Here is a 24403-nt window from a genome sequence, read left to right as displayed (position 1 = left end):
CACCAACGTATTTAGGTCTGCCTGGTCCACAATTATAAAGGCAAAGGAAAAAGAGAGAGAGAGAGACCGAGAGGGAGACTTAAGACCTACAACTCTTACCTACCCTACCTACCTAATTCCCTCCTCCTTTGGTCTAACCCTCTCCTCTGTTGTCCCTTTGTAAACATGTATATTGACTACTATTCAATGTAATAATAGAATGCTTAAAAAACACAAAGCAAAGTCCATAATCACAGACATTCAAACTTCAAACACAATATCAAAACAAAAACCAATTAGTCTTTTAGCCGGGGGGCTGTGAGGCACACAGGGAGCTCTGTTCGCCTTCACCAGGAGCTGCTGCTGCTGAAGACTTTAATTACCAGGAGAATGGATGAATGAATGACACACACAGAGAGAGAGAGAGAGAGAGAGAGAGAGAGAGAGAGAGAGAGAGAGAGAGAGAGAGAGAGAGAGAGAGAGAGAGAGAGAGAGAGAGAGAGAGAGACAGAGAGAGAGAGACAGAGAGAGAGAGAGACAGAGACAGAGAGAGAGAGAGACAGAGAGAGAGAGAGACAGAGAGACAGAGAGACAGAGAGACAGAGAGACAGAGAGAGAGAGAGAGAGAGAGAGAGAGAGAGAGAGAGAGAGAGAGAGAGAGAGAGAGAGAGGAGAGAGAGAGAGAGAGAGAGGAGAGAGAGAGAGAGAGAGAGAGGAGAGAGAGAGGGAGAGAGAGGGAGAGAGAGAGAGAGAGAGAGAGAGAGAGAGAGAGAGAGAGAGAGAGGAAACAGGCCCTGGAGCAGGTCCATGCAGACATAACAATGATTCTTTGTACGGACATAAGGCCCCTGTACCCGTATGCTAAGCCCCCCTTTCCAAAGCCAACCAGGATCAGGGGCCTCTCTCATTAGCCTGTGTCAGGGAGGAAGGGAGGGGCCCCCAATGCCACCCCAGCACCGCCACCACAGCCAATGACACTCACTCAGTAACTTACACAATCCACATCCCTCACTAACTCACCACCTCTCTCCCTGTTTCATTCTCTCCTCTCTGTCCCTTTTCCAACAGGCTTGGGGCCAGGGTTAGAGTTTTTCAGAGGGAGTCAAGATAAGGCTAGGCCTGGGAGTTATGGTTTTAAGTAGAGGCAGCATTAACAAGCTAGGGGATATTGTCAATTTATTGAAGGCTAGGTAATAATTAATGTCTTACATGCAAGCTCATTAAAACACAGGGTGATAGCGGGAACATGAGAGAAAAGAGGGAAATGAATAGAATACAAACGGACAGTTAGTGAGAGAAATATGCAGATACAGTGAAAGGGAAAAGGAGGGAGGATGAGGAAAGCAAAAGATGAAAAGAGGAATGAAGAAAGACGACAAGGAAAAGACTCATTAAAACACACTGCGGATTAGATCAGAGCACTTGATTGTTTGGGTTTTTGGTGTCATCTGAATTCAGAAGACATGTTGAAATATTCACACAATTAACTGTGGAGAATAAAAGGACAGACGAAGAGAGGGAGAAGAGAATTGAAGATCCAATGGTATGGTAGGGAGAGAATGAAACGAAGCAGAGAGCACCACACCGGCTGCCTGTGAGACCGTAACTGTTGTAAGGTTGTGAGAGTTATGCTCTGGACCAATCATCACTATAAAGTTGTTTCCCATAAACAGAGGCTTGTTTAATTACTTAATCAACCAGTTCATTAGGCAGCAATTTGCCTGCAACAGGCACCAGTTTTAATTAGGACACAGAGGATCGGTTAGAGGAAGTCCTACTGAAGGACTGGCCTGATTGGCCACACCATACCCAATCCTTGACAAGGCCAAATAAAGCTTGGGCCAGCTCATTGACAAAGCCAGGGCAATTCACTGATTCACTGATAGGCATTGTTTATGGATAGATTGTCAAAGCAAGCTGTGGATATTTAATGACAATGACTGCCTAAACATTGGCCAACTCATTCATGGGGCCTGGCCACTAATAGGTGAACTAAGCAGTCCTCTATTGGGTCCGGCCCAAGGATTAGTCAGGTTATTGTCATAGCCAGGCAAATGGTAAGGGGCCTCACTATATGATCAGTCAACCCTAGTCCACATACTGAGTACAGGTTAGGTAGGTCACTCGTTTAGCCTTTCCAAAAACCTGCTGTGAAATATTGTATCAAATCAAAGATTAAATATTTGATACAGGGTTTTTTCTAACCATGGTGTATATCAGTGCATTGATCTATAAGAAACCTTAAAAAACCCGAGACAAGGGTATTCGATTTGTTCCCAATGGACAGTCATTGGTCACCACCATTGACGTCACCACTGATGCATGTTGGCAGCCTGGTCTCATAGTCTAGGCGTAACATAGTACGTGTAATCTTGGTCAAATCATTCTAGTATGATACGTTGCATTTGGTATGGTTACATAAAGACAGAAGGTTACTTAAGGCAAAAACAAAAGTAGGGTGGTTGGTTTGGGTGGATGTAAGTAAGTAAGTAGCCTTGCACGAGCCAGAATGGCTCTTAGGAGCAGGATCCTATCTCCTGTTTCTGTAGTGTGAGGCAGCTTAATATACAAATACACCCTCCTGAACAGGACGCCAGTCTATCGCAGGGCCTTACCACCAATCAAACTCATTAATGCGGAGTGCCAAGCTGAGACGCAATGGGTCCAATTTTTACAGACTTTGGTGCAATTCAGCCAGGGATTGAACTCCCAACCTTCCAATCTCAGGGTGGACACTCTAAACATAAGGCCACTGAGTTGGTCAAGGCGAATAACGCGTGGATGAGTAAGCGTACAACGCGAATGTGTTTGAATCTCATCACAGACAACTTTACCATATTAGCTCATTAGCCACTTCGCAACTTCTTACTACTTTGTAGCTACTTTGAAACTACTTAGCATGTTAGCTAACCCTTCCCCTAACCCTAACCTTAACCCTTTAACCTAATTCCTAGGCCAGGGAACTCCATCCCTAGCAAACACATCTGATTTTATAAAATTGCATTCTAAACTGAATATCACGATTAGGTGATTATTGGAGTCAGGTATGTTAGCTGGGGCTGGGGCAAAACTGTGACACCAATCAGGCCCTTGAGGACTGGAATTGCCCATCCCTGCCCTAACCTAGCTAACATTAGCCTCCTAGCTTAGCCACCTAGCTAACATTAGCCCCAACAAATTGGAATTCTGAACATATACTATGAAATTCTGAACATTTTGTACAAATTGCAATTCGTAACATAATGTTCAAATTGCAATTAGCAACATATCATAAGAATTGTAATTCGTAACACATAAAAAAAGGATGATGGACATCCATACTATACTGAAAATAAAATATTGTACTAATTGGAGTGTCCTATATTTAGTTAACTATGTTATGTCTACCCCTGGGTCCAGGTTGGCGTTTGCTATGCTATTTACCAGATCCATAGCTGATGATGCTTCACTGAGAGCGTTTAGGTATATCAATAAACCTGGTGAGACCAGCCCGACCTGTGGATTCTTCCTGAGTAGCCTACTCAAAAACATCCATATAGACAAAATCCACAATAAAGTTTTGTATTTTTTTGAAAACCAGACAATCGTTAACATGAGAGGAACAAACCCCGCAAATCTGAAGAAAACGTATCTCATAATACAGTGTGTCGAACAGATAGCATTCGCTAACTTCTTGACAGGCACAGCTCCACATCAAAATAGGATTCAGTGAAGTCATCATTTATGGAGGTTTAGGGGGATATAGTCAAATAAATGAATCATTATAGGTACAATGCCTGTCACTTATCTAAAACATGACCCGAATGAAATATTCCATGGCGCACTGACTGACTGCAAATCCTTCACCAGGGTGCCGGGGACTGGCTGTAGCACGCATCCCTCATCTCCACTAGCCTATATTTCGGGGAGGTAATGTCATATCAAATCATATTGGTGTAAATAATTGGTGTACTAGGCCTACAGATAGTTGCATTAACATTTAATTGCCCCGCGGCATTTAATGATTGGTCATTAATTGAACACAATTAACCAATTGAAGCCTATAAAGCAAAGATGATACATACTATATATATATCAATAATAAATGGTTTCAATGTTCCTCTTGTAGTCTAATGATTGAAGGTATGATTGAAGGGAATGTGTGACCCAAAAGTGAAACTCCACCATCGTCTGGTGGTAGTAGTAGGAAAAACCCACCCTCGAGCCTGGGTACCTCTGCCTGCCCTGCATCCATCAGAGGTGCCACGGAACCAGCTCCAAAGTTATCCCATCTAAGATCCTAATAGCTTTCCATACCTTTAGAAAATAATACATCCACGTGCTTACAATAACCATTGCAATAACCATGTTTATGTAACACATTGCGTTCAAACGCGCTCACACATAGCAATACAATATCATAACTAAAAAAGAGAAACTCCTATAATTTACCTTCCACTGCGTAAACCGTAGAAATCACGCATAAAATCGCAAACAAATCCACTGGCATGGCAAAGGTGGTCTGCCTTTCCTCTCCCTTTCAAAAAGGTGTAAACACAAGTCCTTCAGCTGCCACAGAATAGTATTCCACCAGTGCTTATTTTGAGTCACATTTCAAACCGTACTGTACGCAGTGTATGAAAACCTAATACTTGGAGGCTTGTGGCACGAAGGGAATAGGTGAAGCCGGATGCGAGAAAGACCTTGGGCCCCCTCCCTCCCCTCCACACCACTTCTCACACCCCTTGAACACCTCTTGGCCAATCACGGAAAGAAGATAGTGGATCTCAAACCAATCCCAGCAGAGGACCCGCTCAGAGTCCTACTAACATTTTCAAACTACTGAAAAGCCCCCCTGTGTTACCTTGCGCTCATACTGCAGGGAAAGAGCAACGACTAGTGGTCCAGAGAAAGTACTGCATGCACAGTTTCACCTGCTAGCTGTTTTTAATCAGATTAATGTCAGTGATAAATGGTCTATGTAGATAATGTGATTGCATTTACCCTTTATTTCTCATCCTATTCCATAAATCTAAGCAGTCCATGATGTTTTATGGCTATGCATAGTCATGAGAGTTATTTCCATAGCCCATGGTGATATACTGAATTGTCACCTGTAATATCTCTATTTGATGAGAATAAAACCCATCACATGCAGGACAGCGACTGAATCAATGCATATCTGCCTTCCTTTACGATAGACCAACTCGTTGATTAAGTAGGCTCATAGATTTATGAATGCTTTATGTTCTGCAAGAGACTATGGCGGATTTAAGAGTATTTTCCAACAACTGTGTCCATTACTGTGTCATCATGGCTCTGCATATGAATTTTGAACGGGTGCATTGAAGCGAAAACTGTTAGCCTATGAAATGGTTTGGATTTATGTGTGTAGTAGTGCAGTAGTTATAATATGAGATCTTATGACCCTGCGGTTGGATCACAGGGGAAAGACCACTTCGCCAGCCAATCAATCACGTTTAGCCTTCTTCACCTGAGGAAGAGAATAATGTTTGTGTGTGTGTGTGTGTGTGTGTGTGTGTGTGTGTGTGTGTGTGTGTGTGTGTGTGTGTGTGTGTGTGTGTGTGTGTGTGTGTGTGTGTGTGTGTGTGTGTGTGTGTGTGTGTGTGTGCATAACTCACACACTACAGAACATTGAGAATGCTGGTTAGTTTGAATGTTTGTTACTTTCTTCTTGGTAATTCAATTATTATCATTTGTGTTTGTAACATGAGTATTCCATAATTACAGGCCATAAGCCAACTATAAGAGTATAAATCATAATTTTCTACCACTGATGTCCTCTATACCTTTCCCTTTCCCTATAGAAACACCTTGATAATGGGTTGCCAGCATGAATATTAATTGTGTGCCACTTCAATGTACTTGCTGCTATTTTCGAGTATTTAGAAAAATTTTGAACATTTCATGTTGTAATATTAATTTGAGTAATAAGAATAAATAGTGTCTAAATGCATAGAGTGTTGCATTTAATGTAATATGTATACATATATTTCCCATGTTATTTGTTAAATAATTTTCCGCGTTGCATGGAATATACAATTACATGCTGACCTCACTAATGATACACTAATATTACTGTCTGCCTAAATGAGGGTGGAAAAGGCAAGAGCCTGTGACTCAGCAGCCCATGCAGACAGACAGACCACACAATAATGTAGGCAGGGTGTGCCAACAGCCAGTGCTCTTCCCCCTCACACCCCACTGTGTTCTAACCCCTCACACCCACTGTGCTCTGCCCTCTCACACCCCACTGTGTTCTAACCCCTCACACCCACTGTGCTCTGCCCTCTCACACCCCACTGTGTTCTAACCCCTCACACCCACTGTGCTCTGCCCTCTCATACCCCGCTGTGCTCTGCCACCTCACACCCGCAGTTCTCTGCCCCCTCACACACCGCTGTGCTCTAATCCCTCACACCCCGCTGTGCTCTGCCCCCTCACACTCCACTGTGCTCTGCCCTCTCACACCCTGCTGTGCTCTGCCGCCTCACACTCCACTGTGCTCTGCCCTCTCACACCCGCAGTTCTCTGCCCCCTCACACACCGCTGTGCTCTAATCCCTCACACCCCGCTGTGCTCTGCCCCCTCACACTCCACTGTGCTCTGCCATCTCACACCCTGCTGTGCTCTGCCGCCTCACACTCCACTGTGCTCTGCCCCCTCACACCTCGCTCTTCCCCCTCACATGCCACTGTGCTCTGCCCTCTCACACCCTGCTGTTCTCTGCCCCCTCACACCCCGCTGTGCTTTAACCCCTCACACCCCACTGTGTTCTTCCCCCTCACACCTCGCTCTGCCCCCTCACATGCCACTGTGCTCTGCCCCCTCACACCTCGCTCTGCCCCCTCACATGCCACTGTGCTCTGCCCCCTCACACCCCGCTGTGCTTTAACCCCTCACACCCCGCTGTTCCCTGCCCCCTCACACCCCGCTGTGCTTTAACCCCTCACACCCCGCTGTGCTCTGCCCCCTCACACCCCGCTGTGCTTTAACCCCTCACACCCCGCTGTGCTTTAACCCCTCACACCCCGCTGTGCTCTGCCCCCTCACACCCCGCTGTGCTTTAACCCCTCACACCCCGCTGTGCTTTAACCCCTCACACCCCGCTGTGCTTTAACCCCTCACACCCCGCTGTGCTTTAACCCCTCACACCCCGCTGTGCTCTGCCCCCTCACACCCCGCTGTGCTCTGCCCCCTCACACTCCACTGTGCTCTTCCCTCTCACACCCGCAGTTCTCTGCCCCCTCACACACCGCTGTGCTCTAATCCCTCACACCCCGCTGTGCTCTGCCCCCTCACACTCCACTGTGCTCTGCCATCTCACACCCTGCTGTGCTCTGCCGCCTCACACTCCACTGTGCTCTGCCCCCTCACACCTCGCTCTGCCCCCTCACATGCCACTGTGCTCTGCCCTCTCACACCCTGCTGTTCTCTGCCCCCTCACACCCCGCTGTGCTTTAACCCCTCACACCCCACTGTGTTCTTCCCCCTCACACCTCGCTCTGCCCCCTCACATGCCACTGTGCTCTGCCCCCTCACACCCCGCTGTACTTTAACCCCTCACACCCTGCTGTTCTCTGCCCCCTCACACCCCGCTGTGCTTTAACCCCTCACACCCCACTGTGTTCTTCCCCCTCACACCTCGCTCTGCCCCCTCACATGCCACTGTGCTCTGCCCCCTCACACCTCGCTCTGCCCCCTCACATGCCACTGTGCTCTGCCCCCTCACACCCCGCTGTGCTTTAACCCCTCACACCCCGCTGTGCTCTGCCCCCTCACACCCCGCTGTGCTTTAACCCCTCACACCCCGCTGTGCTTTAACCCCTCAGACCCCGCTGTGCTTTAACCCCTCACACCCCGCTGTGCTTTAACCCCTCACACCCCGCTGTGCTCTGCCCCCTCACACCCCGCTGTGCTTTAACCCCTCACACCCCGCTGTGCTTTAACCCCTCACACCCCGCTGTGCTTTAACCCCTCACACCCCGCTGTGCTCTGCCCCCTCACACCCCGCTGTGCTCTGCCCCCTCACACTCCACTGTGCTCTGCCCTCTCACACCCTGCTGTGCTCTGCCCCCTCACACGCCACTGTGCTCTGCCCCCTCACACGCCACTGTGTGGCACTGAAGAGCTGTTCTACAGGCACAAGGTAACAAAACTCTCCCCCACTCCCATCCACACACACACACACACACACACACACACACACACACACACACACACACACACACACACACACACACACACACACACACACACACACACACACACACACACACACACACACACACACGTTTAGTGTGTGCTGATGCATTAGTTCACCCACTTGTCTTCATTAGCACACCTCACACATGCTCCCATTACATCTCCCTTAATTGGCAGATCTGCGGCTATTACACATATATTTATATATTTGCTGGCTGCCCACACCAACCCACCCTCATGCCTATTTCCTCCCCCAGCCTGACTCCCCTCCCTGCCTCCTCCCCTACGCCCTGCCTCCCCATTACGAGAGGCCTGCTCCAACAAATGGCATACTCCCAGCACCTCCTCCCAGGGACACTGACGTGCACAGGGCCTGCTGACGGAGCCTGATGCCCTCTTATCAATACAGCAGCTCCGCTCACCTGCTCTACTTTCAATTACAGCCCTGTGCCGACTCTGTGGAGCTGGTTGACCTTTAGATAGCAGGAACCAGATAGTGTTGAAAAACATTTCTGCGCCCAATCCTACACACAGCTGCACATAAACACACAGTGATGCACCCCCTACACAGACACACGCACATGCACGTACCGCAACCCTGCGCACACACACACACACACACACACACACACACACACACACACACACACACACACACACACACACACACACACACACACATACACACACACACACACAATTGATATAGCTATCAGCTCAAGGTAGCTAACCAGTGGTACAGAAGGAACAGGAACAGAAGCCATGTATGAAACAGATGCATGAGATTGGTCAGTGCATTAATACTATACCACAGTTATACAAGTCTACAACACTATCAATGAACCTGTCAGAGGTCCTCTCCTAATACCCTTCCTCTTCAGAACCCTCCAACATCCAATCACCACAATCTCCTCACACAACATCCCCTTTTTACACAGGAGCCCCTGTAAATAGAAACCCACTGTATGGCGCACATAGGGCGGCGTACAATTGGCCCAGCGTCGTCCGGGTTAGGGGAGGGTTTGGCCGGGGTAGGCCGTCACGGTAAAATAAGAATTTGTTCTTAACTGACTTGCCTAGTTCAATAAAGGTTAAATAAAAATTAAATTAAAAAGGACATAGTACACTACACGCATTGACTCAGTGAGAAACTCAGTGTATCTGCTAGTCTTGTTGTTGCCCGGTGCAGCAGTTATAATAAGAGACCTTTTGAACCCAGGGGGGGGATGTATGTGTGCCAAAGTCCCACACTACAGAACATTATGAATGCTGGTTTATCTCAATTTTTGTTAATTTATTATGTGGTATTCAAATATGTTTTGTGTTTGTAACATGAGTAGACATTAATTACAGGTAATAAGCCAACTATAAGAGTAAAAATCATTATTTCTACCACTGTGCATTATGCAGATAAATATGATTTTATTCATTCATTTCTTCAGCTCAAAATCTCCCCGTTGCTTGATCAGATCATCAAAGTCACTTTCAGTACGCAGAAAGAAGTATATACTCTGCTCAATGTCCTGAGCAGCAATGATCCGGGCCAGCAGAAAGTCTTCAATGACCTTGGATTCACAGGGCCTGTGTTGAACTCTGTGTGTGACGTTCCTGTAGGGTTCAATGACCAGGAGCCCAGACATGCCGTTGGATTTTGTCAACGAGGGGGTCTCCTGAATATTTCTCTGTAGGAACTCTGTATAAGTCTTTATCAAGCCAGGGATACTGGGTTGATAGTACCGGCTCAGCACATCTACAGGGCTTTCTGATAAGGCAGTTAGTCGGAATCTATGGATCCGCATGTGCATGTGGAACACTGCCCCGTTCAGCCACTGTTTCACGCCAGCGGAGCTCATGCTACTCTCTATGACCAACTTTGAATATAAGTTATCCAGTTCCTGTTTAAGCTTCTGGTCATAATGTTTGAGGAGCTCTGCCATCCTCGTCTCATTATTGGCTATACCAGGAACTTGCTTTATGTACTCACTGACAATAGGGCCGATTTCTGAAGAGTAATCCGCTCCAAAGATCCTCCTTATGGGGTCCATGTATGACCTTTGCTCATGGATCTGGTGAGTCAAGACCTCAAAGAGTAGTGACAGCGCCAGCGCCACAATACCCAGACCTCCCAGGCTCACCTTGGTGCTCCCTCCAAATGCAGACGTCAGATCCTGGTTAAAGGCTGTTAGTTGCTCAGCCGACATGTTCTGCTGGATGGCTGCATATTGATGTTCCAGAGCAGCAGTGGAGTTGCGGGATAGGAAGTTGGTGAGGGTTCTGTCCAGGGAGATGTCAGGAACGATGCCTGCATGGCTGGCCACCTCAAACAGACAGTTTATAGTTTCTGAAGATGGACTGCATGCTTTGTTACCCATGTTTGGGCTGTGCTGTCTGTCTCACACGCTCCTCTTTCCTAAGACTCTGTCAAATACTACCTGTTTATTTAAACACATGATGGGCTCAGAGTCTGAAGGACATTGTCCCGGCTAGGACAAACATCTAATAACCAAACAGCGGAATCTAGGGTTATTAGATGTCGGCAAATCTTTCAGCCAATGAAAAATCAGGTCATTGACTGATGCTGACTTCAGTGCAGACACAAACAGTACATACATTTATGCTGACACAGACTCAGCGTCTGGTTACACAATGCATTCTTTATCTAGCCATCCCAAAATATAAAATTCACCGCTACCTTTGATACTACCACTACACCCTTTAAATGAACTTTTATTCCATTACTTTCCAGATTGCAGCTAACATTAAATCACCTTAATTACAGTCATGAGTGACTATTCTTTTTGACTATGAATTACTTTTCTGCAATTCAAAACCTTCCCGTTGGTTGATCAGTTTATAAAAGTCATGTTCAGACTGCAGAAAGAAGTCTTTGCTCTCTTCAATCTCCTGAGCAGCAATGATCCGGGTCAGCAGAGCGTCTCCAATGACCTTGGACTCACAGGGACTGTGATGAACTCTGTGTGTGACGTTCTTGTGGGGCTCAACGACCAGGAGCCCTGGCATGCTGTTGGTTCCTGGCTCTGGTGGTATCTCCTGGATATTTTTGCGTAGGTGGGCTGTATAGAGCTTGACCAGGCTTGTGAACGCAGTCTTGTAGGAGAGACGCAGTGCTTCTGCTGAGCCTCGTGGAACGGAGCCCAAGCGGATCTCATGGATCCTCATGTGCAGGTGGAAAGATGCCCCACACAGCCACTGTTTCATGGCCACTGACCCCATGCGTCTCTTGTTCGTCATCCTCTCAAAATGGTCAATCATCTCATACTTCAGATACTGGTCATAGAGCTCTGTCACCTCCGCCATCTTGTTCATGTCATTTGCTATCTCAGGGACCAGCTTCAAGTATTCACTGATGAGGGACCCAATTCTTGAGGAATTGCTGATTCCATAGATCATTTTGGTAGGGTCCATAGCATTCTTGCTGTCCCCATGCCTTTTTGCCTTGTGGGCTAAGACATCAAAGAGTAGAGACAGGGCTAGTGCCACAACACCCACACCCCCCAAGGCCACATTTGTGCTCCCTCCCAATAAAGACGTCAGGTCCTGGTTGAAAACAGTGAGTTGTTCAGCAGACAAGTGTTGCTGAATGTCTGCATAATGTTGTTCGAGAGCAGGACTTGAGTCCAGGGATAGGAAGCTTTGCAGTGTGTCATCCAGAGAGATATCAGGAACCAAGCTGCCTGCCCTGGCAACTGAGAACAGGTTGTCTATGGTTGCTGAAGATGGGAGGCAAGAAGTGATGCTCCTGAGCAGCATTATTCTCTTTCAGTAACTATCTTACTATTACTCTCTATATCACCTACTTTCTGGTGATTTCACTCTCATCTCAGCATCCGTAATATAATGATGAAACTAAATTACACTGGTTGTGTATTTGAACAGCAAGTCTGTGGAGGACATTGTCCTGTGAAAGTAAATATTTGTTGACCCTTTTGGAGTTCATGGACCAACTCAAAAAGAACATACTGTGAAATGTAGAGCACCTATTGAAAAAATAAGTCATCTGATGACGTTGGATAACATAAAACAGGCCAGCACCACTGCACTGACACGAGTTCCACGTTGCAGTTCAGTTTACATGTATACCTGAGACACTATGCACTAATTCAAGCCAACCTACATGTTGTATGTGAATGTGGGCTCAAGTGAAGAGGGGGTTTAGGTAAAGTATATCCTTACAGATGTGCATGGAAAGGTGGCAGATGAGCATGAAAAAGAGCAGACACACACACCCACACCGGTTCTGCTCTGATGGACTTGTATTCAGGAACTTACGCAAAAAGTAGAATCCTTGTTACTCTTCATTATTCAGGCTGGACCTACAAACAAGATCAAATCAGATACATAATTAGTCTCTCAATGTCACATTATATTTTAAAATGTGTTGGCAGCTGTAATTCATAGAAAAACACTATATTGGAAAAGTAGCAGGCCTAAACGTTTGCATGAACCAGGATATAAAGGGTAAACAGCAACACTCCTGGGAGCAGTGGCCCAATAAAAGAAACCACCTCGGTTTTCAAGGAGTATTGGAAACATTCCCTGGAGCCATGTATCCTCTAACTACAGTGCCTTGTAAAAGTATTCATCCCCCTTGGCGTTTTTCCTATTTTGTTGCATTACAACCTGTAATTGAAATTTATTTTTATTTTTATTTCATGTAATGGACATACACAAATTAGTCCAAATTGGTGAAGTGAAATAAAAAAATTACTTGTTTCAAATATTTACAAAAACTTTCAAACGAAAAGCAGTGCATGCATATGTTGTAACAGTCCTGACCTATTTATGTTAGTTTTTATGTGTTATGGTCAGGGCATGTGTTTTGGGTGGGCAGTCTATGTTATCTGTTTCTATGTTGGTTTCGGTTTGCCTGGTATGGCTCTTGATTAGAGGCAGGTGGTTTGCATTTTCCTCTAATCAAGAGTCATATTTAGGTAGGGCATTCTCACTGTGTGTTGGTGGGTGATTGTCTCCTGTGATGTCTTCGTTATGTTAGATGTATTCACTTTTGGAGCTGTTTGGCTGTTCGTATGTTTCGATGTCCGTTCCTGTTCGTGAGTTTACGTTTGTCCATGTAAGTTTATGTTCAGGTTGCGTGTACGTCGTTTTCTTATTTTGTAGTTTGTTAAAGTGTTTTGTTTCGTGTCATCAGTTTTCGTTATAAATAAAGATGGCATATTTCCCTGACTCCGCATATTGGTCTGAAGATCCTTCTCTCCTCACCTCTTCCGAGGATGAGGAAAGCGACAGCTATTACAGAATCACCCACCAACACACAGTGAGAATGCCCTACCTAAATATGACTCTTGATTAGAGGAAAATGCAAACCACCTGCCTCTAATCAAGAGCCATACCAGGCAAACCGAAACCAACATAGAAACAGATAACATAGACTGCCCACCCAAAACACATGCCCTGACCATAACACATAAAAACTAACATAAATAGGTCAGGACTGTTACATATGTATTCACCCCCTTTGCTATGAAGCCCCTAAATAAGATCAGAAGTTACATAATTAGGTAAATAAACTCCACCTGTGTGCAATCTAAGTGTCACATGATCTGTCACATGATCTCAGTATATATACACCTGTTCTGAAAGGCCCACCAAGCAAGCGGAACCATTAAGACCAAGGAGCTCTCCAAACAGGTCAGGGACAAAGTTGTGGAGAAGTACAGATCAGGGTTGGGTTATAAATACATTTCAGAAACTTTGAACATCCCACAGAGCGTCATTAAATACATTATTTAAAAAAAATAAGAATATGGCACCACAACAAACCTGCCAAGAGAGGGCCGCCCACCAAAACTCACAGACCAGGCAAAGAGGGCATTAATCAGAGAGGCAACAAAGAGACCAAAGATAACCCTGAAGGAGCTGCAAAGCTCCACAGCGGAGATTGGAGTATCTGTCCATAGGACCACTTTAAGCCGTACACTGCACAGAGCTGGGCTTTATGGAAGAGTGGCCAGAAGAAAAGCCATTGCTTAAAGAAAAAAATAATCAAACACGTTTGGTGATCGCCAAAAGACATGTGGGAGACTCCCCAATCATATAGAAGAAGGTACTCTGGTTAAATGTAGCTTTTTGGCCATCATGGAAAACGCTATGTCTGGCGCAAACCCAACACATCTCATCACCCCGAGAACACCATCCCCACAGGGAAGCATTGTGGTGGCAGCATCATGCTGTGGGGATGTTTTTCATTGGCAGGGACTTTGAAACTGGTGAGAATTGAAGGAATGATGGATGGCACTAAATACAGGGAAATTCTTGTGTGAAACCTGTTTCAGTCTTCCAGAGACTTGAGACTGGGGAGAATGTTTACCTTCCAGCAGGACAATGACCCTAAGCATACTGCTAAAGCAACACTCAAGTGGTTAAAGGAGAAACATTAAAATGTCTTGGAATGGCCTAGTCAAAGCCCAGACCTCAATCCAATTGAGAATCTGTGGTATGACTTAAAGATTGCTGCACACCAGCGGAACCCATCCAACTTGAAGGAGCTGGAGCAGTTTTGCCTTGAAGAATGGGCAAAAATCCCAGTGGCTAGATGTGCCAAGCTTATAGAGCCATACCCCAAGAGACTTGCAGCTGTAATTGCTGCAAAAGGTGGCTCTACAAAGTATTGACTTTGGGGGTTGGTGAATAGTTATGCACACTCAAGTTTTCCGTTTTTTTGTTTGTTTATTTCTTGTTTGTTTCACAATAAAAAATGTTTTGCATCTTGAAAGTTGTAGGCATGTTGTGTAAGTCAAATGATACAAACCCCCCGAAAATCCATTTTAATTCCAGGTTGTAGGGCAACAAAATGGAAAAAATGCCAAGGATGGTGAATACTTTCGCAAGCCACTGTACCTACATGTTTCATGCAGACCACCATAGTCCCTGTGCCCAAGAATGTCAAGGTAACCTGCCTAAATGACTACCGCCCCGTAGCACTCACGTCTGTAGCCATGAAGTGCTTTGAAAGGCTGGTCATGGCTCACATCAACACCATCATCCTAGACCAACTCCAATTCACATATGGCCCCAACAGATCCACAGATGACGCAACCTTAATTGCACGCCACACTACCCTTTCCCACTTGGACAAAGAAACAACTACGTGAGAATGCTGTTCATTGGCTACAGCTCAGTGTTCAACACCATAGTGCCCACAAAGCTCATCGCTAAGCTAAAGACCCTAGGACTAAACATCTCCCTCGGCAACTCGATCCTGGACTTCCTTAAGGGCCTCCCCCAGGTGGTAAGGGTAGGAAAAAATACATCTTCCATGCTGATCCTCAACACGGGGCCCCCTCAGGGGTGCGTGCTTAGTCCCTGCCTGTACTCCCTGTTCACCCATGACTGCGTATCCAAGCACGACTCCAACGCCATCATTAAGTTTGTAGATGACACAAACAGTGGTAGGCCTGATCACCGACAAAGATGAGACAGCCTATAGGGAGGAGGTCAGATACCTGGCAGTGTGGTGCCAGGACAACAACCTTTCCCTCAACCTGAGCAAGACAAAGGAGCTGATCGTGGACTACAGGAAATGGAGGGCCAAACACGCCACCATTCACAACGACGGGGCTATAGTGGAGCGGGTTGAGAGCTTTAAGTTCCTTGGTGTCCACATCACCAACAAACTATCATGGTCCAAACATACCAAGACAGAGGGAACGACAGCGTTTATTCCCCCTCAGGAGAATGAAAAGATTTGGCATGGGTCCCCATATCTTTAAAAAGATCCACAAATTCACCATCGAGAGAATCCTGACCGGTTGCATCACTCCCTGGTATGGCAACTGCTCGGCATCTGACCGTAAGGTGCTACAGATGGTAATGCGAATGGCCCAGTACATCATTGGGGCTAAGCTTCCTGCCATCCAGGACCTCTATACTAGGCAGTATCAGAGGAAGGACCAAAGAATTGTCATAGACTCCAGCCACCCAAGTCATAGATGGTTCTCTCTGGTACCGCAAGGTAAGTAGAGCACGGAGTGCCAATTCTAGGTCCAAAAGGCTCCTCAACAGCTTCTAACCTTAAGCCAAAAAACTTCTGAAAAATGTATCAAACGGCTACACTGACTTTTCTTTACACTGCTGCTACTCGCTGCTTATTATCTATGCATAGTCATCTTTACCCCTATCTATACGTACATATTACCTCAACTATCTCGACTAACCTCTACTCTTTTTTAATTTAGTTCATTAAGTAAATATTTTCTCAACTCTTATTTTCTTAAAACTGCATTGTTGGTTAATAGCTTGTAAGTAAGCATTTCACGGTAAGGTCTACTACACCTGTTGTATTCGGTGCATGTGATTTGACTGAGCACGGAACGACGCCGCGTCTTTTGGACGTCTTTTTTTGGTCCTGTCCGGAATTGCTGTAGTTTGTTGGCCTTTTATGGGTGCAGCCTTCATTTCAATGTCCACGGACGTAGATTTTTGGTACAATACATACCGGACCAAATCTGAACAATCTATGTTTGGTTCTGATTAGACCCAGTCCGGATGGGCCTTGATTTCAACAGCCACAGACAGACTGGCCTATATTCGGTCCAAACATAGACAACTATAATGGCTTCCGATTTGATCTGGTCCGAACCTGCCTTGATTTGGCCCAAACATAGATGTCTGGTCCTGTCCCGACCAGACCAAATCTGAACAAATCATAGACATCTATGTCCCAGGACCCCTTTTGTGATAGCAAATTCATTAGGGACCAGCTCATAATCAGAACAAATCGAGTGAGATCAAAATAGTGTATGGAAGGATGAACCAAGTTCCTGGCCCTAGAATAAAATGTTGCAGTTTTCAAGCAAATTTCCTGCATTTCTACACATTTTGTCATGGGACAGATAGAAAACGTTGTTGACTTAAAGACCCAGTGCAGAGTTTTATATATATTCAAAAGTTTGAACACACCTACTCATTCCAGGGTTATTCTTTATTTTTACTATTTTCTACATTACAGAATAATAGTGAAGAAATCAAAACTATGAAATAACACATATGGAATCAAGTGTTAAACGAATCAAAATACATTTTATATTTATATTCTTCAAAGTAGCCACCCTTTGCCTTGAATGACAGCTTTGCACACTCTTGGCATTCTCTCAACCAGCTTCATGAGGTAGTCACCTGGAATGCATTTCAATTAACAGGTGTGCCTTGTTAAATGTTAATTTGTGGAATTTCTTTCCTTCTTAATGCATTTGAGCCAATCAGTTGTGTTGTGACAAGGTAGGGGTGGTATACAGAAGATAGCCCTATTTGGTAACAGACCAAGTCTGTATTATGGCAAGAACAGCTCAAATAAGCAAAGAGAAATGACAGTCCGTCATTACTTTAAGACACGGAGATCAGTCAAGACGGAAAATTTCAAGAACTTTGAAAGTTTGTTCAAGTGCAGTCACAAAAACCATCAAGTGCTATGATGAAAATGGCTCTCATGAGGACCGCCACAGGAAAGGAAGACCCAGCGTTACCTCTACGGCAGTGGATAAGTCCATTAGAGTTAACTGCACCTCAGATTGTAGCCCAAATACATGCTTCACAGAGTTCAAGTAAAAGACACATCTCAACATCAACTGTTCAGAAGAGACTACATTAATCAGGCCTTCATTGTCGAATTGCTGCAAAGAAACCACTACTAAAGGACACCAATAATAAGAAGACACTTGCTTGGGCCAAGAAACACGAGCAATGGACATTAGACTGGTGGAAATCTGAGAGAATGCCAAGAGTGTGAAGAACTGTCATCAAGGCAAAGGGTGGCTACTTTGAAGAATCTAAAATATATTTATATATAAAATACACTTTTTTTGGTTACTACATGATTCTATATGTGTTATTTCATAGTTTTGACATCTTTACTATTATTCTACAATGTAGACAATAGTAAAAAATAAAGAAAACCTCAAATGAGTAGGTGTCCTGTGACGGTGGTCCTCCTCCTCTTCAACCGAAGAGGAGGAGTAGTGATGGAACCAAGGCGCAGCGGGTTGTGAACACATAATTTATTTAAAGAAAAGACGAAAAAACACGAACTTCACTATAACTAACAAAACAACAAACGGAGTAGACAGACCTGGACGACGAACTTACATTAAACACGAAGAACGCACGAACAGGGAAAATAGACTACACAAAATGACGATGTACAAAACAAACCGAACAGTCCCGTATGGTGCGACAAACACTGACACAGGAGACAACCACCCACAACGAACACTGTGAAACAACCTACCTAAATATGACTCTCAATTAGAGGAACGCCAAACACCTGCCTCTAATTAAGAGCCATACCAGGCAACCCTAAACCAACATAGAAACAGACAACATAGAATGCCCACCCAAACTCACGTCCTGACCAACTAACACATACAACAAACTAACAGAAATAGGTCAGGAACGTGACATAACCCCCCCCTTAAGGTGCGAACTCCGGGCGCACCAGCACAAAGTCTAGGGGAGGGTCTGGGTGGGCATCTGACCACGGTGGCGGCTCAGGCTCAGGGCGAGGTCCCCACCCCACCATAGTCAATCCCAGCTTACATCTCCCCCTACAAATGACCACCCTCATATTACACCCACTTAATCTTTTGGGTAACATTGAGACAAGGGGCAGCACCGGGATAGAGGGATAGCTCAGGACAGAGGGATAGCTCAGGACAGAGGGATAGCTCAGGACAGAGGGATAGCTCAGGATAGAGAGGTAGCTCAGGATAGAGAGGTATCTCAGGATAGAGGGGCAACTCCGGACTGAAAGGCAGCTACGGACAGAGAGACAGCTCTGGACTGAGGGGCAGTTCTGGATAAATAGCCGCTCTGGGCTGAGGGACAGCTCATGACTGGCTGACGGCTCTGGACGCTCATGGCTGGCTGACGGCTCTGGACGCTCATGGCTGGCTGACGGCTCTGGACGCTCATGGCTGGCTCTGGCAGATCCTGTCTGGTTGGCGGCTCTGGCAGATCCTGTCTGGTTGGCGGCTCTGGCAGATCCTGTCTGGTTGAAAGGTCTAGCGGCTCCTGTCTGGCGGAAGGCTCTGTAGGCTCATGGCAGACGGGCAGCTTTGCAGGCTCATGGCAGACGGGCGGCTTTGCAGGCTCATGGCAGACGGGCAGTTCATGCGGCTCTTGGCAGATGGACAGTTCAGGCGCCGTTGGGCAGATGGCAGACTCTGGCCGGCTGAGACGCACTGTAGGCCTGGTGCGTGGTGCCGGAACTGGAGGCACCGGACTGGAGACACGCACTTCAATGCGGGGAGCAGGGACAGGGCACACCGACTTCTCAAAGCGCACTATAGGCCTAGTGCGTGATACCGGCACTGGTGGTACCAGGCTAAGGGCACGCACCTCAGGACGAGTACGGGGAGAAGGAACAGTGTCTACAGGGCTCTGGAGACGCACAGGTGTCTTAGTGCGTGGTGCCGGAACTGGAGGCACTGGGCTGGAGACACGCACCATAGAGAGAGTGCGTGGAGGAGGAACAGGGCTCTGAAAACGCACTGGAAGCCTGGTGCGTGGTGTAGGCACTGGTGGTACTGGGCTGGGGCGGGGAGGTAGCGCCGGAAATACCGGACCGTGCAGGCGTATTGGCTCCCTTGAGCATTGAGCCTGCCCAACCTTACCTGGTTGAATGCTCCCCATCGCCCGACCAGTGCGGGAAGGTGGAATAACCCGCACCGGGCTATGTAGGCGAACCGGGGACACCATGCGTAAGGCTGGTGCCATGTAAACCGGCCCAAGGAGACGTACTGGTGGCCAGATATGTAGAGCCGGCTTCATGGCGCTTGGCTCAATGCTCCATCTAGCCCTACCAGTGCGGGGAGGTGGAATAACCCGCACTGGGCTATGCACACGTACAGGAGACACCGTGCGCTCTACTGTGTAGCACGGCGTCTGCCCGTACTCCCACTCTCCACGGTTAGCCTGGGAAGTGGGCGCAGGTCTCCTACCTGCCCTTGGCCCACTACCTCTTAGCCCCCCCCCCCCCCCCCAATAAATTTTTGGGTGGTACTCACGGGCTTTTCGGGCTTCCGTGCTTGACACGTCCCCTCATAACGCCGGTTCCCTTCTCCGGTTGCCTCTGCTCTCCTCAGTGCCTCCAGCTGTTCCCATGGGAGGCGATCCCTTCCAGCCAGGATCTCCTCCCATGTAGTGTAGCCCAGATCCTTTTCCTGCCTCCGAGCTAGCTCCTCATATCGCCGCCTCTCTGCTTTCGCTGCCTCCAGCTCAGCTTTGGGGCGGTTATATTCTCCTGGTTCTTCGCGGTGCAGAATTTCCTCCCATGTCCATGAATCCTTGATGCCTTGCTCCTGTTGCCGCTTTTCGCGCTGCTTGATCCCGCATTGGTGGGGAATTCTGTCAGTGTCGTCAAAGGGACTGAGTGAGGACCAAGGCGCAGCGCGTGGAAAGTACATCTTCTTTATTAAAAGGAAGAAGACGAAACGAACACTATACAAAACAACAAAACAGACGACCGTGAAGCTATACAAACATAAGTGCTGACACTAAACACTTAGACATAGACAATTCCCCACAAACAGCTAAAGCCTATGGTTGCCTTAAATATGGCTCCCACTCAGAGACAACAATAACCAGCTGTCTCTAATTGAGACCCAATTCAGGCAACCATAGACTTTCCTAGAACCCACACTCAACCATAGACACAGCTAGACACATTCACTCAACACAAACCCATACACTACACCCAACACCCCCTTTTCCATATAACCACCCGAGACACTACAAAAACACATACATTCCCCATGTCACACCCTGACCTAACTAAAATAATTAAGAAAACAAAGAATACTAAGGCCAGGGCGTGACATGTCCAAACTTTTGACTGATACTATATATATGATTTATAAGTCCAAAAATGTATGTAGCAACTACAGATTGCCCCTTTTAAGTATATCAAAAGTGTACTAGTTTGAGCATGTGTCCATTAGGACTATGTTTTTTTCTCAGCATGAATTAGATTGCGCAATAAAAGCCAAATTTTTATTCCATAGGCTGGTGTCAGAGTCGTTTGTATAGGTGGCAGGGAAGTCAGGCGCAGGAGAATCAAACTTAAGGTAATGGAGTTGTTTAATAACAATAAATAAAACATAACTCCAAAACTATAATATTAATAAAACAAAGTGGGTACGAGGACCCGTCGCGCACCAATACAAACACGAAACTGAACATCAAACAATCTCTGAAAAAGACATGAGGGGAAACAGAGGGTTAAATACACAACAGGTAATGAGTGGGATTGAAACCAGGTGTGTAGGAAGACAAGACAAAACCAATGGAAAATGAAAAATGGATCAATGATGGCTAGAAGACCGGTGACGTCAACCGCCGAGCACCGCCTGAACAAGGAGAGGCTTCAACTTTGGCAGAAGTCATGACAGCTGGTATCCGCACAATACAGCTGTTGCAAGAGCGAAATGTTTCACTGGCTGTCCACTTGTTTCAAAAACAATGATTGATAGGCAGCTTAAACTTCTTGAATTCATCCATTATTTGTCTCAAATAGACATTTAGAGTTGTGAACAGCCATCCACAATAACCACAATCAGTAAGGCGCAAATAGCTAAATGAGAGAGCAGCAGTGTGATTCACAGCAATGCGCTATGTAGATATCAATAATAAGTGATATACGTATCGCCGTAGACTACATCCTTACCTCCAAGCATTTATTCAAATTGGATAATCTTTGGATGCCAACAGCAGTCGCACCATTGGAAGACATAGCTTGGACTGTAGACTACAACATATTTTTTTACGCAAACATCCTTTCTGAATTTAAAAGTAATCCTCGAAGTAATCATATCGTTTTTCAAAAGTATCTGTAATCTGATAACAATATTTTTGCTGGTAAAGTAGCGGATTATAGTTACAGTTTTTTTGCAATCCCTTTCATGTAACGGATTACATACCACAGGTGAAGAAGCCATGTAATCTGTTACTCCCCAACCCTGACCACGTGACAGACATCCGGCTTCTTCACCAGACATGATGCTTGGCATTCAGGCCAAAGAGTTCTATCTTGGTTTCATCAGACCAGAGAATCTTGTTTTTCATAGTCTGAGTACTTTAGATGCCTTTTGGAAAACTCCAGGCTAGCAGCCTTTTTTGAGGATTGGCTTCCGTCTGACCACTCTACCATAAAGGCCTGATTGGTTGAGTGTTGCAGAGATGGTTGTCCTTCTGGAAGATTCTCCCATCTCCACAGAGGAACTCTGGAGCTCTGTCAGAGTGACCATCGGGTCTTGGTCACCTCCCTCCATAAGGCCCTTCTTCGTTGATTGGCCGGTCAGCCAGCTCTAGGAAGAGTTTTGGTGGTTACAAACTTCTTCAATCTAAGAATGATGGAGGCCACTCTGTTCTTGGGGACCTTCAATGCTGCAGAAATGTCTTGGTACCCTTCCCCAGATCTGTGCCTCGACAGAATCCTGTCTCGGCGCTCTAGGAACAACTCCTTTGACCTTATGGCTTGGTTTTCACTCTGACATGCATTGTCAGATGTGAGAACTTATAGACATGTGTGTGCCTTTCCAAATCATGTCCAATCGATTGAATTTACCACAGGAGGACTCCAATAAAGTTGTAGAAACATCTCAAGGATGATCAATCGAAACAGGATGCACCTGAGCTCAATTTTGAGTCTCATAGCGAAGGGTCTGAATACCTATGCAGTAAGGTATTTTTGTTTTTTATTTTTAATATATTTGCAAAAATGTATAAAAACCTGTTTTCACTTTGTCATTATGGTTTATTGTGTTTAAATTGATGAGGAAAAAAATTAATTTAATCTATTTTAGAAGAAGGCTGTAACGTAACGAAATGTGTAGAAAGGGAAGGGGTCTGAATACTTTCTGAATTCACTATACATTACATAGCTATACAGAAAGCCCTTAAAGGGAACTACCTCCTAGAACCAACTTATCTGGTTATAAACGTTCTATGTGGCATCGATATGAGTCAGTAACATTAATTCTAGTGTCAGAATTGACTGCAAAGTGTAAATAGGATAATTTTTTTCATAAACTCAGTCTCGTCCCAAAACGAGATTTGGAAGTGAGTGCTTCATAAGTATTTGGACAGCCAGGGCTCTGAGCTCATAGGAAATATCGTGGGTTCATTTTAGAGAGGCCATCCTTACTGACATAAATGTGAATTTATGTAAGTAAAACTGCAAACCATGGAGAAAATAATCCAATAGAATAATCCTCTAAATAAACCAAAGCAATATCACAAATGAAAGGGATGCACTGATTGACATCATTTTAGGGTGGAGTTGATTAACCCCCATCTCTTTGTTCAGTCACATGGGCAGGCAAACAACCATGAAGCTGCTACTGGACAGGGAAGCAGACCCCAATGCCTCCAGTGTGCCCATGCCTGTCTTCTTCCTGGTATGAAGGCTTTCAGGCGTCTGCTGGAGTGTGGAGCACGTGCCTGCCTTCAGAGGTGGGTTATCTCTCACCTTTCTTTTACTCTTTCTCACTCTGAGTTAGCCCCACTAACATAACACATTGGCTACTCCTAGCTGGGTCTAGTTGACTACACAGAGTTGATGTTTCAATATGACTGTGGTTGCTGGAATGGCTTAATGGTGACAAAAGGCTAGGGCGGTTGGTTGGTCTATTCCAGTGGAAAGTTACATTCAAATAACTCTCATCTCTTGTGTTCCAGCAAAAGGGATTATACCCTCTGCACTTCGCTGCAGCTCTCCACAGGGCAGAGGGCCCAAAGATCACAGAGCTGCAGGCTGCACACCGTGGGAGGGGTTTGGAATAAGTAAGTTACCACTCTACTACTTCTCTCCACCTCCCCTAGTCCCCTAATGTAATCATTCTAAACTTGGCATAGGGTTTTCTCCCAACTCTCCATGACTGTTCAGTGAGATCTCTCACTGTGTTTAACACCAACCACTTAATTATTTCCATTGAATTTCCCCTCACACCCTCTCCATTCCTCAGTAGCCATTTAGTACATGAATACCCTGTTAAAATATGTGAGGAGTAAATCTGAATCCGTCTTTTTCATGGCACAATGTGAAATGTTTCTGCTCTGTTCTCTTACATTCATTTGGTTCCTTCAATTGTTCACAGACTGAGCGGTTTTGAACCATAATGTTTTGTTCTCCAACAAAGAGTTAATTTGCTGTAACAAAGGCGTTCTAAGCTTGCATTGATTATGG

General features: G+C 45.8%; 1 protein-coding gene across 1 annotated transcript in view; it reads right to left on the bottom strand.

The window, feature by feature from the left end:
* LOC129855245 (ephrin type-B receptor 1-like) overlaps positions 1-4686 on the bottom strand; it is a 176483-nt gene extending 171797 nt beyond the window's left edge. Inside the window, exon 1 of the mRNA XM_055922679.1 lies at positions 4411-4686. Within this exon, the coding sequence (XP_055778654.1) occupies positions 4411-4468 (58 nt within the window). The 5' untranslated portion in view covers positions 4469-4686. The remainder of the gene's footprint in view (positions 1-4410) is intronic.
* Positions 4687-24403: the final 19717 nt, after the last annotated feature.

The sequence above is a fragment of the Salvelinus fontinalis genome, chromosome 5, assembly GCF_029448725.1.
Source record: "Salvelinus fontinalis isolate EN_2023a chromosome 5, ASM2944872v1, whole genome shotgun sequence".
In the NCBI taxonomy this organism is placed as follows: Eukaryota; Metazoa; Chordata; class Actinopteri; order Salmoniformes; family Salmonidae; genus Salvelinus; species Salvelinus fontinalis.
Note: the sequence above shows the minus strand (reverse complement) of the source record. Positions and strands in the feature narration are given on the sequence as shown.